Source organism: Apteryx rowi, unplaced genomic scaffold (genome assembly GCF_003343035.1).
Source record: "Apteryx rowi isolate R43461 unplaced genomic scaffold, aptRow1 scaffold_16, whole genome shotgun sequence".
Lineage (NCBI taxonomy): Eukaryota > Metazoa > Chordata > Aves > Apterygiformes > Apterygidae > Apteryx > Apteryx rowi.
The window spans coordinates 393,157-413,515 of NW_020447863.1; the positions used below are offsets into that span (position 1 = coordinate 393,157).

The 20,359-nt window shown below is 38.1% G+C and overlaps 1 protein-coding gene across 13 annotated transcripts in view; it reads right to left on the bottom strand.

Annotated features, from left to right (window-relative positions):
* The window catches only part of SPTAN1 (spectrin alpha, non-erythrocytic 1), a 53,171-nt gene that overhangs the window by 20,132 nt on the left and 12,680 nt on the right, over positions 1-20,359 (bottom strand). For 9 of the 13 annotated variants that reach the window (XM_026059603.1, XM_026059610.1, XM_026059609.1 and 6 more), the window contains 24 exons: positions 19,558-19,704; positions 18,829-18,962; positions 18,030-18,174; positions 17,781-17,935; positions 16,337-16,472; positions 15,618-15,719; positions 15,124-15,261; positions 14,579-14,689; positions 14,049-14,126; positions 13,705-13,860; positions 13,191-13,395; positions 12,884-13,065; positions 11,724-11,967; positions 11,276-11,398; positions 10,404-10,621; positions 9,557-9,649; positions 9,033-9,167; positions 8,404-8,552; positions 7,012-7,071; positions 4,470-4,668; positions 3,140-3,244; positions 2,345-2,368; positions 1,938-1,973; positions 97-144 (listed from right to left, as the gene is read on the bottom strand). In XM_026059603.1, the coding sequence (XP_025915388.1) occupies positions 97-144; positions 1,938-1,973; positions 2,345-2,368; positions 3,140-3,244; positions 4,470-4,668; positions 7,012-7,071; positions 8,404-8,552; positions 9,033-9,167; positions 9,557-9,649; positions 10,404-10,621; positions 11,276-11,398; positions 11,724-11,967; positions 12,884-13,065; positions 13,191-13,395; positions 13,705-13,860; positions 14,049-14,126; positions 14,579-14,689; positions 15,124-15,261; positions 15,618-15,719; positions 16,337-16,472; positions 17,781-17,935; positions 18,030-18,174; positions 18,829-18,962; positions 19,558-19,704 (3,123 nt within the window). The remainder of the gene's footprint in view (positions 1-96; positions 145-1,937; positions 1,974-2,344; positions 2,369-3,139; positions 3,245-4,469; positions 4,669-7,011; positions 7,072-8,403; positions 8,553-9,032; positions 9,168-9,556; positions 9,650-10,403; positions 10,622-11,275; positions 11,399-11,723; positions 11,968-12,883; positions 13,066-13,190; positions 13,396-13,704; positions 13,861-14,048; positions 14,127-14,578; positions 14,690-15,123; positions 15,262-15,617; positions 15,720-16,336; positions 16,473-17,780; positions 17,936-18,029; positions 18,175-18,828; positions 18,963-19,557; positions 19,705-20,359) is intronic. The other 4 variants (XM_026059612.1, XM_026059611.1, XM_026059608.1 and 1 more) reach the window with 1 other exon arrangement.

Genomic DNA, 20,359 nt, shown 5'->3' on the forward strand with positions numbered 1-20,359 from the left:
GATTTATAGAAGGTACTGAGACACAAAGAATATGGAAAGGGAGGGTGAAACAAAGTTTTTAGCTTTTAAATCAGTTTCAATGAGCTGTTTTATTACCTTGATGGAGTTAAAGGTTGCCACAGTGTGTACCATCAAACGTGCAGACTATATGAAAAGGCAGAAATAATAAAAATGTAGCATTAAAAGTCATATCCTACCGATCAGAGCCAAAATCAGATTAAAATGCCTTAAAAATCCATAATAACTTGGCCTAGATCAACTTTATAGAACATAGGAAAAAAAGAAACACCCTAGATTTTAAGTTTCCATGAAAACTTGAATTCTTTAAATACTTCTTTAAAACAGTGTTTTGAATACACTGTTTAATATTAAACAGGAAGTAAAGAATAAGAAAATAAACGTAAGTAAACTAAAAAAGCAACTAAAAATAATTATCTGCAATACCTAACGTATAATAGATCAGAGTACAAATTCTTAGTTATTTACATGTGAATATTATCTTGTTAGTGCAAATTAAAACAAGCAACAATAGCCTTAATGAGGACAGAAAAGAGAAAATTAAATACAACATTTGATAAGGTGATTAAAACCCCTGCAAAACTCAGTCCCACGGACAGAGAACATTAATTGCCCAAACTGTTCAACTTCTGGCATAGTTTTTTGCAAAATCAGCTAAATAGTTAATTCAAGTATTTCTAGAGCACAAGATGACATTCAAAATTGGTGAAGGCTCATTAGAAAGATAATAACCAATTCCCTCCGGTGTGCAATATCTTTATCCGAAAAGGATGGATTACTTGCAAAATTCATCCCTTTGCAGACATGCACAGAGAACAACTTATAGTGTGCTAAGTTACTATGAGACAACCATTCAATGTACATATTTATCAATGTACAGATTTATCAAAAAAAAAAATCACTAAGTCCTGTTGACAAGGCTACATTTTCTACAATGCTGTCAAATCAGGGCATGTTCAGCTGTTTTTCCTATACACAAGCAGTTTAAAAGATGTACAAGCAGTTTTAAGTCTAAGAGGGTGAATGTAAGACATGAAACATGGGAATGAAATTTTATAGAGGAAAGCACAATGTTAGGTAATGTCAAAAATATTCAAGTATTTTCATGCATCAATGGGTAACAGCTATTCCACTGTAAGCCACTAATGAGTGGACAAAGTTTTCCTCTACTCTTGTAGAAGATGAGCTAGAGATGAATAATGGAAGACAAAGATACTGCCAGACATACGGCATATTCCTTCTTAAAGGAATATTGATATAAATGGCTTTGACTTTCAGGAATAAAAACATTTCTTTCTGGTCACTACATAAAAAAGAATTAATGCCAAGTAAATGGGGAAGATTTTGCATTCAGTGGCCGCTGTAATAGTTAAAAATGTCGATATCAAAACTGCTATTAGTCTTAATAGTAAAGCCTCTAAGCAAGAGAGTAACCTTGCAGAGAGGTAAAAAAACAGTCTGCCAGCAATTTCTATGGCTACTGTCTCAGTTATCCTCATAAACATGCCCAAAAATAGAGAGTTGACCTAAAAGTCATTTAACTTTGCCTAGGTGGCTTTTGCTTTTTTTTGTTTGTTGTTGTTGGTTTTTTGTTTTTTAAAGAGTGGTATCTATATGGCGTCTTTATAGATCAATAGAGAGTTTGTATGCATGTATATGAAGGTGAATTCCTAGTGAATACGCTATAGGTTTTTGCAACACGCTTGCTGAAGTAAACAAAGTGAAATGAAATTCTCTAACCCTAAATTATTATCAATTCAAATGCTAGCTGAGACTAGGACACCACTGACCCCACTTTGTCAACTGTCTTAAGGGCATGAGGAGGGCACATGAGAGGGTGCACAGTCCAGAAAAAGGTGATGTGCTGTAGTTCTTGTTTTATTTTCCTGTTTGGCATGCCACTGAAGAATGACACCTACCTTCCAAGGAGAAGCTGTCTTAGAATCAGTTTCATCCTGTTTGAAAATGCGAAGACACAACTTTAAATGTACGAAGAAAATAAGAAGCGAAATCTAAAACTATCAGAATACATGAAAAATCCTTGAGATACTGTAGTTCCCCATGTTCACTCCTTGATACAGTAAATCAGCTGTTACAAATAAGCATTTGCATTATTTCTGGGTTATCCTGCTCTGCATTGGTTTGTGATGTGAGGCCAAAAAAGAAAAGGAACTAAATGGATCAAAGATAATCTTTTTATATCCATTCAAAGTCATTATCTACAATGAGTTCCTTCACGGAAATGAATCACGATTATGGCTGAACTTTTACCTCGTACATCCCATATTGTTATACTTGCCACACTGTCTCAGAAATTAACACTTACCCTGGGCATCATACCATAGACTTCCTGCAAAGGAAAAACAGAAGCAATTAGTTATTTCTACAGAATGGCTAGGAAAATTTTACTGTTTTTGAGAAAGGGAAGATATCAGAAGATATGCTGCCATCCTTTGAGATAGCTTCTTCTACAGATCGGTTATCAGCATGTTATTAAACCAAATAGTGCTCATACCACCTAAATGTGCAGCAGAAATGGGAGTCTGGCTACTCAATAATCTACTGTAACATATCATCTTAGAGATCAAAAATAACGAAGCTGCTTCAATATTCTGCTGATACTGGATAGAATTATTTACAGAAACGGGAATGTATATGAAAACTTAGCAAAAATTAGTGATTAAAAAAAAAGCACTGTAAATTGAACTCTTTCATTATTTTTTTTTTAAGCATTATCCCCATTTAACTGTGATAAAATGAAGGCAAAAATTCCCAATTTATATGAAGCAAGAATAATGCATGGATTCTCCGTGGCTTTTAATATCATTTTAATGGCTGGAAATCCTTGGGGGGGGGGAAGCTATAGACAGTGCTGTTTGCTATAGCACTATTTAAAAAGAAACAATTCAAATGATAAACTTGTGATGGCCACACTACAAGGGGCATTAAGTGTCTTGTTAGAATAACAGTAATATCAGACCAGAGACCAAAAACGAACACCTAGAATCTTGCAGCAAGCCTTTACATGCACAAGGGGAAGACAATGGAAAAGACAACAAAGAAAGGAAGAAATTCTTTTGCTTCTCAACAGCATTAGACTAAGTCAGAAAGAAAAGCAGACCTGTTGCTGTACCGCTTGCACTTCATCTGCCATCAACCCTTCTGATTCCAGATCATTTGCAACCTTGTTTATGTCCTTCAGACGCGATTCGTTAGCTTTTAAATCCTGTACAGAACAGCAAAATATCCCAAAATGAACATTCACATAAGCAAAGCATGGGGATCAAGCTTACACAAGCAGAGGTGCCAAGAAGTACCCAGGCTGTAAACAGCAGGACTTTAAGCCCACTTGATCTTTACAGTTACCAATGGACATACAATGTACGGAACCTATACCGAGAAATCCCAGCTGTCAGTATCAATGGATTAAAGAAAGCCACTATCAGTTTTCCATACACAAAATTAATTAATGATCAGCAATGGAATTAACTTTGAAATTGTGAAGGATAACAGCATTAACAAAATGAAGATCGAAAGCTATCACCCATATTTCTGGATAAATAAGCTAGAAGGGAAGCAACTTAATAAGTAATTTTATTAATACTCTTAAATACATCCAGACGAACAAAAAGCTTTCTATAAAGCAGAAAGGGAAGCTGCTTAAAAAAGCAATAGTGGGGAAATGGCAGTTAGATTTTAAGGTTTAAGGGGTGTCACAGTTTAAGTTCAACCACTAGTTTAAAAAAAAAAAAGTATCCTCTTTTCACCTACAATATTAGGTTGTCTCAAGTTGTTTGTTAGCTATTACATTTGCGGCTTGGAGGTTAATGTCCACAGAATTATCAAATCACTGGCTTTTCCAATATATAAAGTCAGGTGTCTTTGCATTTCAGCATGCAGTATCTTACTGAAGTAGACAGAACAAATATATCTGCCCAAGCAATTCTTTCTTGTACGCAGAATAAACAAGGACTGCATACAATGGGAAAAGACAAAAAGAACCAACACCCAAAGCCAGCCGCACTTTGAAGCGGACACAACTATCATTTCATATCTTACAAAACACTACAGATGAGAATTAAAACACACTCTTCCTTTCAACCAAAGGGAAGAAGAATAGCTTAAATGGAGGTTATGCTTTGCACAGAAGAAAACTGTTGCAAAAGATGGCAGGTTCTATATTTAAGTGTTATAAAAAGATTTGCGGTTCTCTGGGAGCTGGGAAGCATGTAGCAACCTGGAAACTGTAACCAAACAGAAGATACCCTGGAATGTGGGTTCTTCTCTATACTCACACAGACCAGAATAAATAAAATATTTTTGTTTGCATGAGAACTATGTTTCTTTTTCAAGTATACTCAGTGATGAAAGAAATTACCATAGACACATAATCAGGAAGTCAGAGGGGAAAGTCCTAAAACCAACACAGATAATGTAGCATTACAATATACCTTCTGAAAATCATCAAATTTCTTCTGCAGCACCTCCACCTGCTCCAGATCAGCACCAACTTCCTCATTTGTGAGTGCAGCTTCCTTCTCATTGATCCATTGCTGAAGCTCATTAGCTTCACGGAAAAGCATAAACTTTTTGCAGCTTTTTTCTAGCATGCCTTTACGCTTTTCTCCCAGTTCAAGAAGAGAATGATATCTGGAACAAGCAGAAAAGGAAGGCAGGGGGACAGTCAGATTTATGAGCAGAGTCACAGTAATTAAACATGTACTGGTAGCACCAAAGACGCGGGAAATCCCTGCAAGTCTACACACTGTTCTACAGAATGATCTACTTGTATGTGATTAGGTAAATGTAAGCTGTAAAACCGTACGTGTTTCCCCTCTCTGTGGATAAGTACGCTGAAACAGCACCTTCCAAACGAAAGTCTTCCAGTGGGCAAGGGCAAAACCTGAACCACAGCTTATTTCAGGGTATGCTCTTAAGCTACAGCAGCACTGCAGTGCAGGGATGAATCCATACAGCATAAGGTACACAAGGAAAAGAGCTTACTTTCTGAGTATTTTCCTATAGTACATCAAGTTTGCCATGAGATTATTAAGATCCCCTAGGCTCACAGCCGTTGGACACAAAATATCTCACCTAGCCATTACTCAGGGCAAAATCTGCTGAATACTTTTCTGAGGTGATACTTCTTCGATAATACAAATACCTGCAAATGCATGGGAAATTCACCTGCTTGATTTTACGTGTGCTGTTCTTCTATCTGTGGAATTCCCAACATCATCAGTAAAATTACTCCTTGTTTACATTAGAATAAATATGAAGTAAAACCTCCAAAATTCATTTGAACAGGCAAATTAGCCTTAAAAGACCAACATGAAAGTATAACAGCATCACCGTTCTAAAAAGCACAAGACTAAAGTCTCCTATTTGATTACAGTACTGACAACCAACAAGACACAGACAATCCTACAAGACCTTTCCCAAGCTATTGCTTAAAAAGCCAACAGAAGTTTTGCAGTCATTACTGATACTAAATTACAAATCTTGTTAGCATTACAAGCATAATGCCCATTTTTAAAGAACCTGCACTCAGAAAAGCCACCCTTAACACCCATTATCACCCTATGTTAAGTCTTCTGGAAAATAAGAAATTCTAGCTGCACCTATAATGCTTTTTATATACTGAATCAGATTGTAGGTTGATCTAGTACAGTGATTAACAGCAGCAACTAATTCTCTTTATTAAGCTATGAAGATGTCCATTTTGATGTTATTAAATCAGTTAATATAAGACATTGCTGAGACACCTGCAGGAGCCTCGAATGGGGAAGGGCAGCCGTACAACGTTTTCACTTGTCACCCTGGAGCGCACAGGTAGTTACCGAGCAGGTACACCTCCCAGCCAGAGAAGGCAGCATTTTCCTAACCTCTAACTCGGAGGTGAGAGTTTGTTGAAGAAAAGCCTTTATGCCTTGGGCAGGACCGTCTGTATGTGAAACTGATAATCAGCTCTAGGTTTTTCCATGAAGCGGTCCTCGTGGTTTCCTTTCTATCCTGGTTTTGAATCAAGGCCAAATAGAAAGGAACTAAGAATCTTTCTGTATTGGGTTTGAATGGAAGCGTTCTACTCTGACCCGAATGAGCTACTGTACGCGGGAAACACTAAGCTTTAAAGCCCGGCTGACTGCAGAAGTTCACTTCAGCATACAATTTTAGGTCTTAAATACTTATAAAGCTCATAGAGGATCTGGGGCCAAATCCCTTTAAGAAGCAGATCTTCTCTCAAACTTGCTCTGCAACAGTTCACAGAGGTTAACACAACGCTTTCACTTGGGATTCTCAAGAAATGTCCTCTATGAAAAAACAGTGAGGCACAGCCAGGGAACACTATTCCTTTGGATCGCCTGGCAACTTTCAAGAACATAACGCAAATTTGGTATTTTTTCCAGCAGATTTGAACACAAGTTTTAACATTAAGTTAATGTTATAATAACAAACAATCATCCTATATAAACAAACTAACGTATTTTGACTACCCAGCATAACCGTTATTTTAACTATGACAACCCCACCTTTTCCAACATGTAAGGCACTCATATGCAATATGCTATACACAGGGAGGGAGGGAGGGAGGAAGTGTGCATGTGTGTATGTATGTGTGTACATATATATATGAAAAATGTAATATTTTTATCTGGACCTCAGAAAACACAAGATATGCATTAAAAAAATGGTCTAGACATTACTAAAGCATCATTTGGTAAGCAAAAATCAGTATAATGGAAAACAACACCATCACCAATTTAGCAATGCAGAGGTGACCAACAAGAGAAGCAGCTGGCTGGACGGCTGGCTGTAAAGAACACATGAAACACATACCAGGGTGCTGATCTAAACTAAAATAATTCACATTGCAGAAATTGCTTCCTTCATGTCTCTTTGGAGCAGCTTTCCCAAAGAAAGAAACAAACAAAGGGAGAATGAGCAGTGACAGTATGGAGACAGCATGGTTTAGAAAGGGCTAATCCTACTCACAGTTCTTCGACCTGTTTCATACGCAGAGATACACTGCCGACTTCCTTAGTTATGAGAGTCCTGCACAGACAGAGGGAGCACAGCAAATGCATGCAAAAAATTAGTCAGATTAACAAAAATAATGAAAGCAGCAGCTCCATCCATGGGTTGTCTGTGGTAGGAGATGGTTAAGAGTTCACATTTAAATGGAGAAAACTAGGTGTCATTCAAAAGCAGACACAACAAATCAGACCAGGAGTGCAAATCACATAAGGAAACCTCATCAGTACAGTTGAACTCTCTCTATAAGGTCTCCTCATTTCCTGATCCTTGTGCCATTTGATTTACAAATGAAGGGTAAGGTTCCCTCTCTTTGGCTCCAAAATAAGGTACTCCTGTTCTAGTTCTTAAAAGTACCGTGCAAACCCATGAGAAAGTTACACATTATCAGAAACCTGAACCATGTGTCACAATTATCCAGCATCCTTTCTTCTCACTGGTGTGAGCTATTTTATTAAATTAAAAAAAAAAAAAAAACACAGCTAAAGTAAGTAATCATTGTATGTCATTGACGAGCGTGACAGTCATTGTAATAACTGGTGACTCAAAACAACTGAGTGGGAAAAAATTCTCATGTAGAGTGACAGTGTAACTGTGAAAACAGATGGGAGTATACACAAAACTTTTAGCTTTGGCTTCCAAGTGGCTTGATAAGATGAGCCTGTAGCCCACATCTATCGCCTACAGCCCTCACTCAAACTAATCTACAACTACCATGCGTTCCAAGAGGTTATTAGCAAGCGGTCAAGCAGCTTTCTCCACTTGCAATAGCAAATTCCTCTTTTTTTTTTAAATTAAAAAAAGAAGGGGGGGGGGAAGAGATTTTAACCCATATAATGACAAAAAATAATGGCACCACAATTCAGGAAAAAAGCAACAAGCTAGTGCCAAAACAGCCACAGTTCCTAGGCAGGTCACCTGCAGAGGCAGCCCTATATAGGGAGGGTACTGTACTTTATGTAACCAAATTTAAGAAAGCATTTCAAAACAGATCACATGGTAAGAAGTGACGACTACAAATACAAGAGCTGCTTAGGACAGATATAACTCACAAACAAGTTTAAGTTGTTAGGTACAACAACAAAAGGAACACATAAAATACTGAAGTCAGACAGTAAGTTGAGTTCAAGTGTCATGAATTTTATAGTTAAAAATGGGAGAAGCAACAGGAAAATCTAGAATAAGAATAAAAAGACTCAATAAGGTGTCTCTGGTAAAGGAGCCCCCAGTTTTGCTCCATTTAATTCCTCTCTAGTGTAAGATACATCAACCTAAACTTCTGGCATATGTGAAAGGCAAAGGCTAAGCCAGCAAGTGCTGGCTGGTTCTCATATCTTATCAGTTAGACCTTACTGGTTGTCAATTTGCTCCTGTCGTATCGCTATGCTGCCTTGCTCTTCCAGGAGATTCTCTCGGGATGCAGACTGGGCAGGATCTAGTTTTTTCACATAGGCAGCAGGTACAAAGCCCTGACGGTCATTAACTTCCACCTTCCACCAGTCCTGAACAAAAAGAAAAACGCGACCGGCATTAGGCAAGCATAAAGCAGGGTCTGAAGCTGAAAGTTGGGAAGTTAGAGGCTTCTATTAACACAGGAAAACCATCAACGATCTTAACAGTTTGCTCTTTTTACAGAGGTCATTTCAAACAAACTGCGTTTTGAAGAATCTAGGTCTTACTCCCAATTCTCCCCTTGTTTTTGGTCAAAAAATCCTCTACAGTGGGTAAAGAAGTTTTCCTCACAGACACATGCCCTATGGCATATGAAAACAATGTTGTTTATCCGATTTAGAAAAGCTGGCACCTACAAGGGAGTCACGGGAACGAGCTGAAGAGGCATGCCAAAGCGCAGAAAGGGAACATGGACTATACGTGCAAATGCTTTCACTTCTTTGAATGTTCTTGTTTAAAAACACTACTCAGACAAATACACAAAACTGAGTGAGCCAAGCAGCTCAGAAAACCAGAAGGTAAGAGCACACCTTGTTAGTGCTGTTGAGTAGGGTCAGGATATCTCCCTTTTTCATAGTCACCTCCCGGGGACTCTTCTCCTGGTAATCATAGAGGGCCAGGACAAGCTCTTTTCCAGTTTCATCATCTGTGGGAGCAACTTGTTGCTAACAAAGACAGAGCAGAAGAAAAATAAGTTAAGGTATAGAAATTGTTAGATGTTCGCTATAATCAATGTAATTGTCCTAAAAAATATTTTAGCCTTAGTTAAAACTACTGTAATGCTTTTAAATGATTTTTGTTGAAATATATGCAAGACAGGCTTGTTTTAGGTGCTGTCTGGACTTAAACCTTGAAAACCACCACATTATGCTGTTTTCTTCCAGTGCAACATAGCTGCCTGTTATGATTATGAAAAAAAAAAAGACCACTAACTTAGTTATGGGAAAATAAAGTACAGTCTGCAGTAAGTTCTCAACGACAACTGTTATTAAGCTTTTTCTTTACCTTTTGCTGACCCAAGAATTTTAGCAACATGATTAGCATCTTTCCTTACCCTGCATGACTGGGCCTGCTCCCTGAGTGCCTGTATGCTACTGCCATAAGCAGAAAGATCAGACATCAAAGCTTCATGTTTCTTCAGAAGAGCCTGAAACCAAATGATAACAACAACATGTACACCTAGCCATTTGTACAAATGCTACTGGGCTTTAAAATACGTATTTTGGTCCCACATATGGGGAATGTGGGTTCTTCAAAGCTGCCACAGTCTTGTGACTCTCATGAGAATAACTACTTCTATTTATTCACAGGCTGGATAGTGGCCGTAATGCTTCTGGGGCCTTTCCTCTACCTTATCTCAGAAGCATTCTTTCGTTCTGACCAGGGCTACAACATATCACTCTGGAAATAGCATAAGGCTGAAATCATGCCTTTAAACTACACTTATTTTCGATGCAATTGTCAGCCTGCAGCGTCTGGAACGTGGCTTTCAGCCACAGAATAATACCAGTAAAATAACTCTTAGATTAAATAAAATGACTTTCAGATCCAGTGCATTACTGAAAACTGAACTCAATGAAATGCAACATCACATTAACAATTTACTGGTATTAATCTCATTACACTTTATGAAAATCCTATAATACAGTGCACACAAATGCAAATTTTCTTTGCAATTGGTTTAATATACTGAGCAGCAAAATACCATGCAAAATAACAACTAAGACAGAAAACGACTATTATCATCTTTTGACTCTGACCCAAAATGCAGCTTGAAGCAAGAATCTTCCACCCTTTTTCATAGGAGTTCCGAAATCAGCACAGCACCTTACTTTCTTTACCACTGGACAAAGTCCATGCTCTCCATGTGCAAAACTGATTCATACAACAGTGTTACACACCTCAGCAGAGTCTTCATCCTTCCCATAATCTGTGCTGCCTACTATGGGCTCTTTTTCCCTCATCCAGGATTCAGCCTCATTAGCATCAGCAAAGTACTGCTGAGCTTGTAGGGAATCCTCTAGATCTTGTCGACGCTGCGATGCCTTAGCTTTCAGAGAGTCCCATTTTTGGTTTAGCTCATTCAGTTTGGCTTTCACATCCTCAGCAGCAAAATGTCCTAGGTACAGAAAGGTAAAGAGAGAGGGCCCTGAAGAACTTAGAGATATGAATAATACAGACAAAAACGTCACTTGCACTTCTTAAAAGTCACAGAAGTTAGACCTCTGTAAACCTATCTAGCTATTCTGACTAGAATAATGAAAGCATAATTCAGCTTGTCCTTTTGGCACAGGCTGGAAAACACTGTACCTGTCAATCAAACTGTACTAGGAATATTTGAATCATTAAGAACAAAACAAGCTACATTGTAACATTTCTTCTCAGTGATGAAACAGGAGAGGTCATCTCTTTCCAGAAGCAGAGTTTCTACAGCAGACAAATATTATTTCAGACAAGCATTCTGAATCCCAGAAGTTAAGAATGCCAAGTCAAAAATAAAGATGCGTACTTGTATAACAACATGACTGGCTCTCACCGTCTTTGGGCAGGATTATTTCCCGCATTATGATTGTGTATCACAGATACAAGCCTTTAATACATTTCTCCAAAACACAGGCCAAATATCACAGGCACAAAGTTCCTGAATACAGGACTCTTAAAAGCCCAGATAAAAACAAGCAGTGATGCTTATTTGTACAGGGTCAGAGAACAAAGCACAGTACAAAGAATTTTGCATTTTTGAAATAGAAAGAATTAAAATATTGAGACACACCCTCTTCCACCATAGCATTTCCCTTCTGGGTGACTGCTTTAATGCGGGGCTCATGGCCTGCAATTTCCGCCTGCAAAGCCTGATGCTTCTTTAGCAGATTTTGGACACCAATTAAGTCCTTCCCTGAAAGATACAAGACAGTTAGTCAGATAATTCAGAGTCTTTAGACTAAACAAAAATTTTAAGGAAGCTGTGACCATTGGCAGACTAACTTGCAGAAGAAGTATTATCACAATCCAGACAGAGCACTATGAAAATTGAGTTACCCACCAGAACTGTACAAATAATGTAACAGGAAAAGAACCATGGGTCACAGCAAATAGGTAATTCCAGGCACCATTACTTAAAATAAATGTTTCAGAAATTGCCAGAGAACATCCTATAAAGAGACAAGTTATAATGGAGCAATTTCATCATCTAAATCCTGTGGATATCAGGATGGACCAACCTCGGTTTGTTGAAGCTGCAATAGGTTCTTTCTCCCTAATCCAGGTCTCTTCATCCTCAATGTCACGGAAAAGCTGCTGCAGGCGAAGAGAATCTGCAAGTTTCTGCTTGCGAGCTACCATAGGATCCTTCAGGGCTTCATAACGAGCTACTAAAGCTTCTTGTTTCTTCTTGATGTTGTCAGCATCAAAGTGTCCAGCATCTTGGAATTGGCGTGCCTGGATGGTAATGCCATCTATACGATCCTAAAATCAATACAATGACAGCATTAGGTCAGAATCACGGTAACATTTCAAGGCTTTTATTATGCTTGCTATGTTCAGGGACTGAAAACATTCAGACAGTATCTTAGATAGATTCAGGTCTTAGATAATGCTTTATATTGTGACAGAGGAAGAGAATCTCAGCTGCACATTGTCAGTGCAATAATTCTGGGCAATAATTATGTCCTGAATAATATTCAGCAGATGAAACACAATTGTTTTTAATCTGCCAATTTCATAAAAGAAAGATACAAAAGTTTTTTTTGAAATTACAACTTTACAGATATGTTAATTGAGTTCGGGAATAGCCAGGACAAGCCATTTTTCAACTGAAAATTAACAATTGCTGGAATATAAATTCTATCGATTTTTTTGCTGTGGATTTAGTTCCCCTAAAGACCATCTGCAAAGGTAGGAACCACTTGCTGTAGAGTTCTACATTTAAAAATAATTATCTGTTTTCCCTTCCCTTCCCATTTTCAAAACAGAGCTATATGAAAGTGAATCGAATGGGAATAAGCTGTTTGCAAATGTAGAGTCTAAGTCCAAGTGATTTGGAGGAATTATTTCCCAGGCAAAGTGCAGCGTATCTTCTTAAGCCCATACTTGGTTCTTGGAAGCATCATTGCACAGGACAATGCTGTGCCACCAGCAGGTAACAATATACAAGTATCTTACTTTAAAAAAAATTTTTTTTGTCAAAGTTGTGAAGATATTCCTAGAGACATATAATTTACACTTCAGTTCAAAATTTATTCTGATAAATAAACTGTAAAGCTTGAAACTACAAATTTTTCATGCAAATACAAATTCTTACTACTATCTCCTAAGGTCTCTGGAGAGAATATTTTCAGGTGAGCAGATCTCAAAGGGAAGGAAGAAAGACTGTTGTCCTTACCTGATGGGCAGCAACATCTGCCTCCAGAAGGGCATGTTTCTTCTGAAGGTTCTGAACATTAGTAAGATCTTTTCCATAATCATCGGAAGCCAAGTGTCCCTCTACTTCATACAGCCACAGCTCAATGTCTTCCACATTGCGATTGAACTGCTGCTGTTGATTGGCTTCACGCAGTTTTATTCCTGAGTGAGACAGAATGATGAGAGGAAAGGAAGATTTGAGTTTTCCACTTCATTTCACTTCCAGTCTTCTCCAGGCCAGACTCTCTAGAAGAAGCATTGTCCATATTCTCCTGAGTAGGTCTTACCTTTGAGCTCAGTGGCCTCCAGAAGTTTTTTCCACAAGCTGATAACTTCATTCATGCGAGCTGCCACTTCATCAGACGCATAGTGATTGACATCAATCAACTTCTGGCCAGCTTTCTCCAGTGCATCAATACGACTCTGATTAGCAGAAAGTTCTGCCTCAAAAGCCTGATGTTTCTGAACTTTACCCTGCAGGTTTGATGGATCCTACAGATGAAGAAAGAAAAAGAACCTTTCAGCCTAGAATTAGTATCTATAAATCTCTGCAGAATTTTAAAAATTAGACTACATTCATATACAGGCCAAGATGTCATCAGAGGAATTGCTGCCACAAACACACCTGTGAAATGAGAACATTTAAGCTATTGAATGAGCACAAGTGAATCATGATGAGACAATCCTTCTTGGGGTCAGGGAGAACTCACAATTCCTTCTGTTGCATTAATACTGCCTACATCAGCAACATTTTGGCTGACATTGCCTTAAAATTATTCAGGCATTCAACTTTGTTTTTACCTTGTAAGCCTCATCTGTTGCGGTTTTCATTTTTTCATTAACCCAACTCTTTAGCTCATCAGAGTCCCGGAAAAACTGCTGCAGATGGAAAGAATCTGCCAGCTGGGCACGGCGGTACATAGCTCTTTCATGAAGAGCATTTCGGCGGCTCAGCAGCTGAAAAAAAAAGTAAAGACTACTAAATTCTTAAGCTCGTAAGAACCACCACTGTATCTCTACTTTGGGGAGAGCTCCACTGACTTGTACCGTATGTTTATTACTTCTTCACTGTATTCATAACTTTTAAAATAAAAAAACAGAACATTATTTAAAGTCTGAAGTCTTAAACTATTTTTAATACTTACAGCATCTCTGCGTGTAGCAACATCATCCATGGCATAATGGTTATTCTGAATCAGTTTAGTAGCAAACTCATCTAGTGCCTAAAGACAAAAGAGTTTTCCATTCACTTGATATAACAAAAATTGTTTGTGCAAGTTTACTTAGTAAATTAGTTCTTGAAAGTTTACCACAGTATAATTAACAGACAGGCATTAAGATAACTACTCTTAAAATTCTTCATCTGCACCATCATCTCATATATGGATGAAGGCAGATTTTTGACAATTTATCACCCATATATGCGCTGCCATGATATGCAAATACTGGGTTACTCAGATCTCTGAGACAGCAAGCAAGCCCTATCCTACCTTTTCCACTATTAGTGTTCCATTTTACAGAGAATACATACGTCGCATTTATCACAGCGGATCATTCTCCAGAGCAAACTCCATCCTCCTCTGTCATTCCCCCAGCAGTGTCTCCTACCCAATCGATACATTTACTTATTTTTATTTCTTGCCTATTTGGTGATCGCATAATGTAAATGTCTTACTGTGATTTTCTCCTCTTGGGCACTTAGGGATTTCTCAAAGTCCTCATGCTTCTTTAGAAGGGCCTCAACACTATCCAGAGAATCACCAAGGTCTTCATTCAGCAGAAATGCCTACAGTAAAGAAACAAACACATCACTGATTTTTATGTTTCCATCCTCAGCTGCTCTAAAAGTCAACTCAAGTACGGACAGTGGTATTTACTAACATATGACATTATAGGAAAGTGAAGGATGATATACTGGGATAGTGTTCTTTGTACACCTCTAAAAACCAAAGATCCCGAATAATTCTTTTTAGCTTCCTATTCAAAAACTATGTTAGCACACATAAAAGCAATCTCAAGCCAATTCATCACAACTAATAGTTCTAGCATTAGATGGAAAAAGTCTTTGGGGCAGCTTGGAACTCTATAAAGTATTTTGTTCACTAAAGCATGTATAGCGGCAGTCACCACCACTGACAAAGGCCATTTATCAAAGTCCACAGAAAACTAGTCAGAAATGAAAATCAACCGTATCTGGAGAGTTCAAAGATATGCACTCACTTCTTGTTTGCTCATCCAGTTGTCAACTTGTTCAGTATCTCTGTAGAAGAGCTGCAGGTCCATGCACTGTTCATACTGTTGTCTGCGAAGCTCCCATAGTTCTAGCAAGGCAGATCTTTCATCTGAGAGGATGGTTAGCTAAGGGATTGGGAAGAGGCATGTATAATCACTTAATTTAACAGACTGGCTCATTACAATCTCAATGTAAAATCAAGTTGGAACTTTAAAAAGGTGGTTAACAGAGGACTGAGAATGACCTCTCAGGTAATAGAATCATTCTCCTGTTACTGACACCATCATCATCAGATAGCGTGAACCTTTTCTCAGCTTGCACACATTACTTAAGTTAATGAAAAAAGCTCTGTAACCTAGAGATATGATACTTTGCAGCTTAAGATCTTAACAAGAAATAAACTTTTAATTTAAGGGACACAGAAGAATGAGACGACTTAAAATTCTTCTAGGAGATCTTGCTCTCCAGTTGACCAACTTACCTTTTCTTTAACTTCATCAGAAGCGTAGTGCCCAGCGGCAAGCAAAGCCTGACCAGACTCATCAGCAGATTTGAAGCTATCTTCATGGGCATCAATTTCTCCCTATGGAAGGGGATGTGAATAAGCCATTTTCAAAATTTATCTTAAATTAGAGTGTCAGAACATGAAGACTGCTATTGAAAATAGCATGCTGTTGCTAGACTGCTAATGAAAATAACAGAGACAACAGTCTGGATACCTGACTGATAAACATTTAATCATCTTTAAATACATTACACTGAACATGGAAACTAGAATCAAATGTATTATCTTGCAGAGCAGATGCAAGGCAAGTATAAATTCATATGTTAAACAGAAACTAAAGGTTGGTGTCAAGTCACATTCTTGCTGCTTATTTAGAGTAATCCCTCATGATGGGAAATTAAAAGTCATTAGCCCAAGTGACTGCTGTCAGGTCTAATTATTTTTAATAAAATATTATCATAAGCATTCTTAAACACTTACACTTAACACTTAAACAGTGGGTGTATCTACCCACTATCAAGAACCATAAAGTAAAAAAATCTTAAATCAGAACAGTTAGCAATCTAGTGTTTTTAGTTGCATGATCAAAGGATTCTAGTGATACGACATTACCAGTTCTGATTCAGAGATTGTGTTAGACATACAAATTGGTCTTTGAGCATTACTGATCAGATTTGACTGTCTAAGCAGTATACCTTATGTTCCTGATGTCTATCTAGAAGGGCTTCTGCTCCAGCCACGTCATTGGCAAGCTCGTCAGCATTTATTAGGGCCTTCATTTCAGTCACCCAGCTAGTGAGGTCACGGAAGTCTGCAAGAAAGCGCTGCAACCTGGGGAAAGCAAAAGGAAAAATGGTTGGGAATCATTTGTTTGCATAGTTTCGCTATCCTCAACTCCAAAGATAAGGAATTACAAATGTAAAAGCTGTTCCTCAGATAGGAACAAGTTAAGACAATACCAAAAAGCAATTATATTAAGTAAATAAATGTGCCCTCAATTCAAGAGAGAAGTCTTCTAAAGTTAGGAAAATGCTGGGTTTAAAATCAAGGGAGATAACTTTTGCTATTTCTCAAGTACATGTTTTGCATATAACCTATACTGAAAGTAAACGGCATATTCCTAACCACAAGTCTGCGTGTTGAAGGCAACAGAAATCAAAAGACAGTTTGAGCAGAATGTTTCAGGATGGCGCACAGCACCGCTCCTGTGACAAACACAGCGTATGGGGGCAGGGAGAGGAGAAGTGGCAGGGAGAGACTGACAGAAAATTTCAACTGCACACGCCTCAGTCAAAAAAAAAAATTAAAAAAAAAAAAAAAAAGGCAAACAAATTCTCAGATTCCTTTCAGTATGTCTTCACTATTCTTTGCCTTCGGCATCTGCTTAACACTTATCAGCAAATGTGATCTCTTTCTGTTTGCCTTTTAAATTTGCTGTTAATTGATCTGAAGAGATTATGACAGCGAAGGCAAAAAAAAAATGATTATTTTGTGGGCTACTACCACCAATCTTGCATCATGGGAGAGAAAAAATAGTACAAACAAAAACAGAGAGTATGTAAACTAACCATCATACTGGGATGAGTTTATTTTTAGTATGACTTCTTAACAATGATCTAACAATTTATGTTTCTTAGACAACCAGATTTGTATAGGAACAAGACTGGATGAGGAAAAAAATCCCACAACAAAGCAACTATCACAGATGAGACTGGTATTTCTTTTAGTCTGGGACAATACATCAAAACAATACATCATACTTCACAGAATAATGACTCCATAGTGAACAGATTTACAACATGCATATTCTTAAAAAAAAAGTCACATAATGTACTTCAGAATGCAAGTATCAACTCAGATGGGAAAAAAGGTGAGTATGTCCTAAAACCTGGTGTCCGTTTTCATAATCCATATCCAGAGAACAACCAAAAGCCATAGATGTGTTTTTCATATAAATATTTTTTTCACTATTAGAAGTCACTGAAAAATATAATTTAGTGAACAAAACTCTGTGTTTCTGAAAACACCAGAATCATCCAAAAACTTTGGAAATTATCTCCCTTTCTTCTCCTTCCAACAGCCCTCTACCAAATTTGAGTAAGGAAGAAAGAAGTCATTTCAGCAAGACAGCATTCCTACCTGTAGGAGTCATTAAGGCGAGCATGCCTCTCCGCTGCCAGCGTTCGGATTTGTTCCCAGTTGGCAATCAGCTCCTCCCGTTTCACTTGAATTTGAGAGGCATTTATTGGGTGAGACTGCTGCAAACGGTCAGCTTCTGCGCAAAGAGCCTTTACCTAGACCCCGTCACAAACAGTGAGTAAGCTTCTAGCCTATTACAAGCAAGTTAAATAGTTTATGTTGTAGGTAAAATGAATTTCATATGGGTACCTTATCTTCCAGAGCTGCAAGATCTCTTTCCAGACCTTCATGCTTACGCAATAAAGCCTGCACACTGGCTAAGTCTCTGCCAAAATCATCTGAGGCCATCAATTGCCCCTTCTCCTTAATCCAGCTGATAGTTTCATCCACATCCCTTCAAAAAGGAGCACAAATTGAATGCACTCGATCTTTTATGGGGAGGGTAAGAAAGCAGGATGTTTTCACTTACCACAGACTTACTGGCAATACAAATGCATATATCAACATTGCAGCCAACTACAATCATCCTTTTTTTAAGGAAATCTCAAAAGATAGGCTAAACCCTGAAGTGTATTGGCTGGCCATTTTTCTGATGGTGTCATCAGATGCAAATAAGAAATTACAGCACCGCTGGACACCATCACCTAATAGGCCCATTTCCCACACTGGACCAAGGCCCTTTCTCCACCTTCATTCCAGCAAATTTCAAAATGCCGTGAACAGCAGAGGACCACCTCTTTTGATGCTCATCTAGGATGGAATTAGGAAAAGCAGCTCTCAGAGGAAAGGGTGGCAAAACTGTCACCTAGCAAGGATGACTGGAATCACAGAGTTTTGAAAAGCTAAATCAGAACAATTATTCTAAGTAAATTTTAGAACAACAAGATCCTCCCTTCACAGAGTCATAAAGAGTAAAGCATAAACATAACAGAGGATGGTAGGCTCTTCTCATAATAGTATATGTAGCTGAATGTATCATTAGACATCACTACAAGCGATCATCACCACAAGTATTACACCACTTTAGTAGACCCAACCACGTTCATACCTGTTGAAGCGCTGAACTTCAGCTGCCCCAAAGAGTTTTCCTTGCCTCTGAAGGGCAAGCCCCTTAAGACGCTGCCAGCTTGCATTAACTTCATCCTGTTTGGACTTTATCAGTTCTTCCTCGGGGTGTTGTTCCTAGTGAGCAATGGAAAAAATGTTATTTTCATATGTTCTGTGGTTTTGTATCTATCAGCAAATCCTGGAAACACCCATATTTTCCAAGAGATCAATGTATAATTACTGCACTTTCCATCTGATCTCTCAGTCCTATCTATGGTTCTCCCGAAACAATAGTGTAAATATGCAATACTCTTCCAATAGCCTATGTTTCTCTATGCACTAATTAGTCAACCTAAAGAGGGCTGAAACAGTAGCTATAGCACAATACTTCCTGCCCTGTCTCCAACCTTGCCCAAGCCCCAGATGATATACAAGAACAGAAGATATATTAATTGTGTCCAGGGGAAATACATTTAACTTCAAATATGACAGTTTCACTTACAAAATTACTACTCTCCACATTTGCAGGAACTGCCTCAGCTGAGGCAGAGTTATTCAAGCTGCCCAGAAGAAGAATGAGTGAACTGAATGACACCCATTCAAGATTAAGATAGGCAGGTCTCTAGGCACACAGAGAATAAACTACAGACATCCAATACACAAGGAGGAGGGCAGAAGAACAAGTCTCCCGACTTGCCAGGAGACATTTTCAACACACATGACCATTTACCTGGATAAGTTTACCAGCAAACTGGTTCACTTCATTTACTCTTTCCTCATGAGCTGCTAGGTCTGTCTGAAACTCTTCAAACTTCTTTTGCAAAACCTCCACATGCTCCAAGTCCTGGCCAAGCTCTTCTGAGGTCACTATTGCTTCCTAGCACATTGAGGAAAAAAGTCAATTTCAGCATAACCTAAGAGAAATCACTACCAGGACTCAGGAGGCAAATTCTCCTCATTTTAAATAGTTCAAAGATAGTTACAATCCTTACGTTTTAAAGGCCATTTTAAAATGACACCTTAAGTTAGCATGATATTCCCACAAAATTATCCCTGGAAAAAAAAAAAAAAGACAACACCCCTCCACACACCCTACCCTCCCAAATAAAAACACCTTTCCTTTATTATGGAAAACATCCAAGTTCACTAAGGGGGTTGTTTTTCTATCTTGTTTGCTTTTATTCATTTTTCAAGTAACTGAGTATTATCAATTTCTCTATCATGTTTTGTGTTCTGTGCATGATGATCATTCCTACAACAACCTAAATTACTGAAAGAAAATATGCATGGGGAAAAAAAATATATATATATTTTTCAAAGCAACAAAATAACTGGCCATACTATTTAGGAGAACACACAATGACAAGAATTTGTTTACATTTTTAGATTATTTATGGATAATTGCTGTAGGCTCCCAATCTGAGATTTCTTTACGAAAAGTGCACTGTCATACTCAGCAACAGTTATGTAGGATTTACAGTTCCAACCCACAGTGACACAAAATAGCAAGCCTTTATTAAGAAAACCAGGAT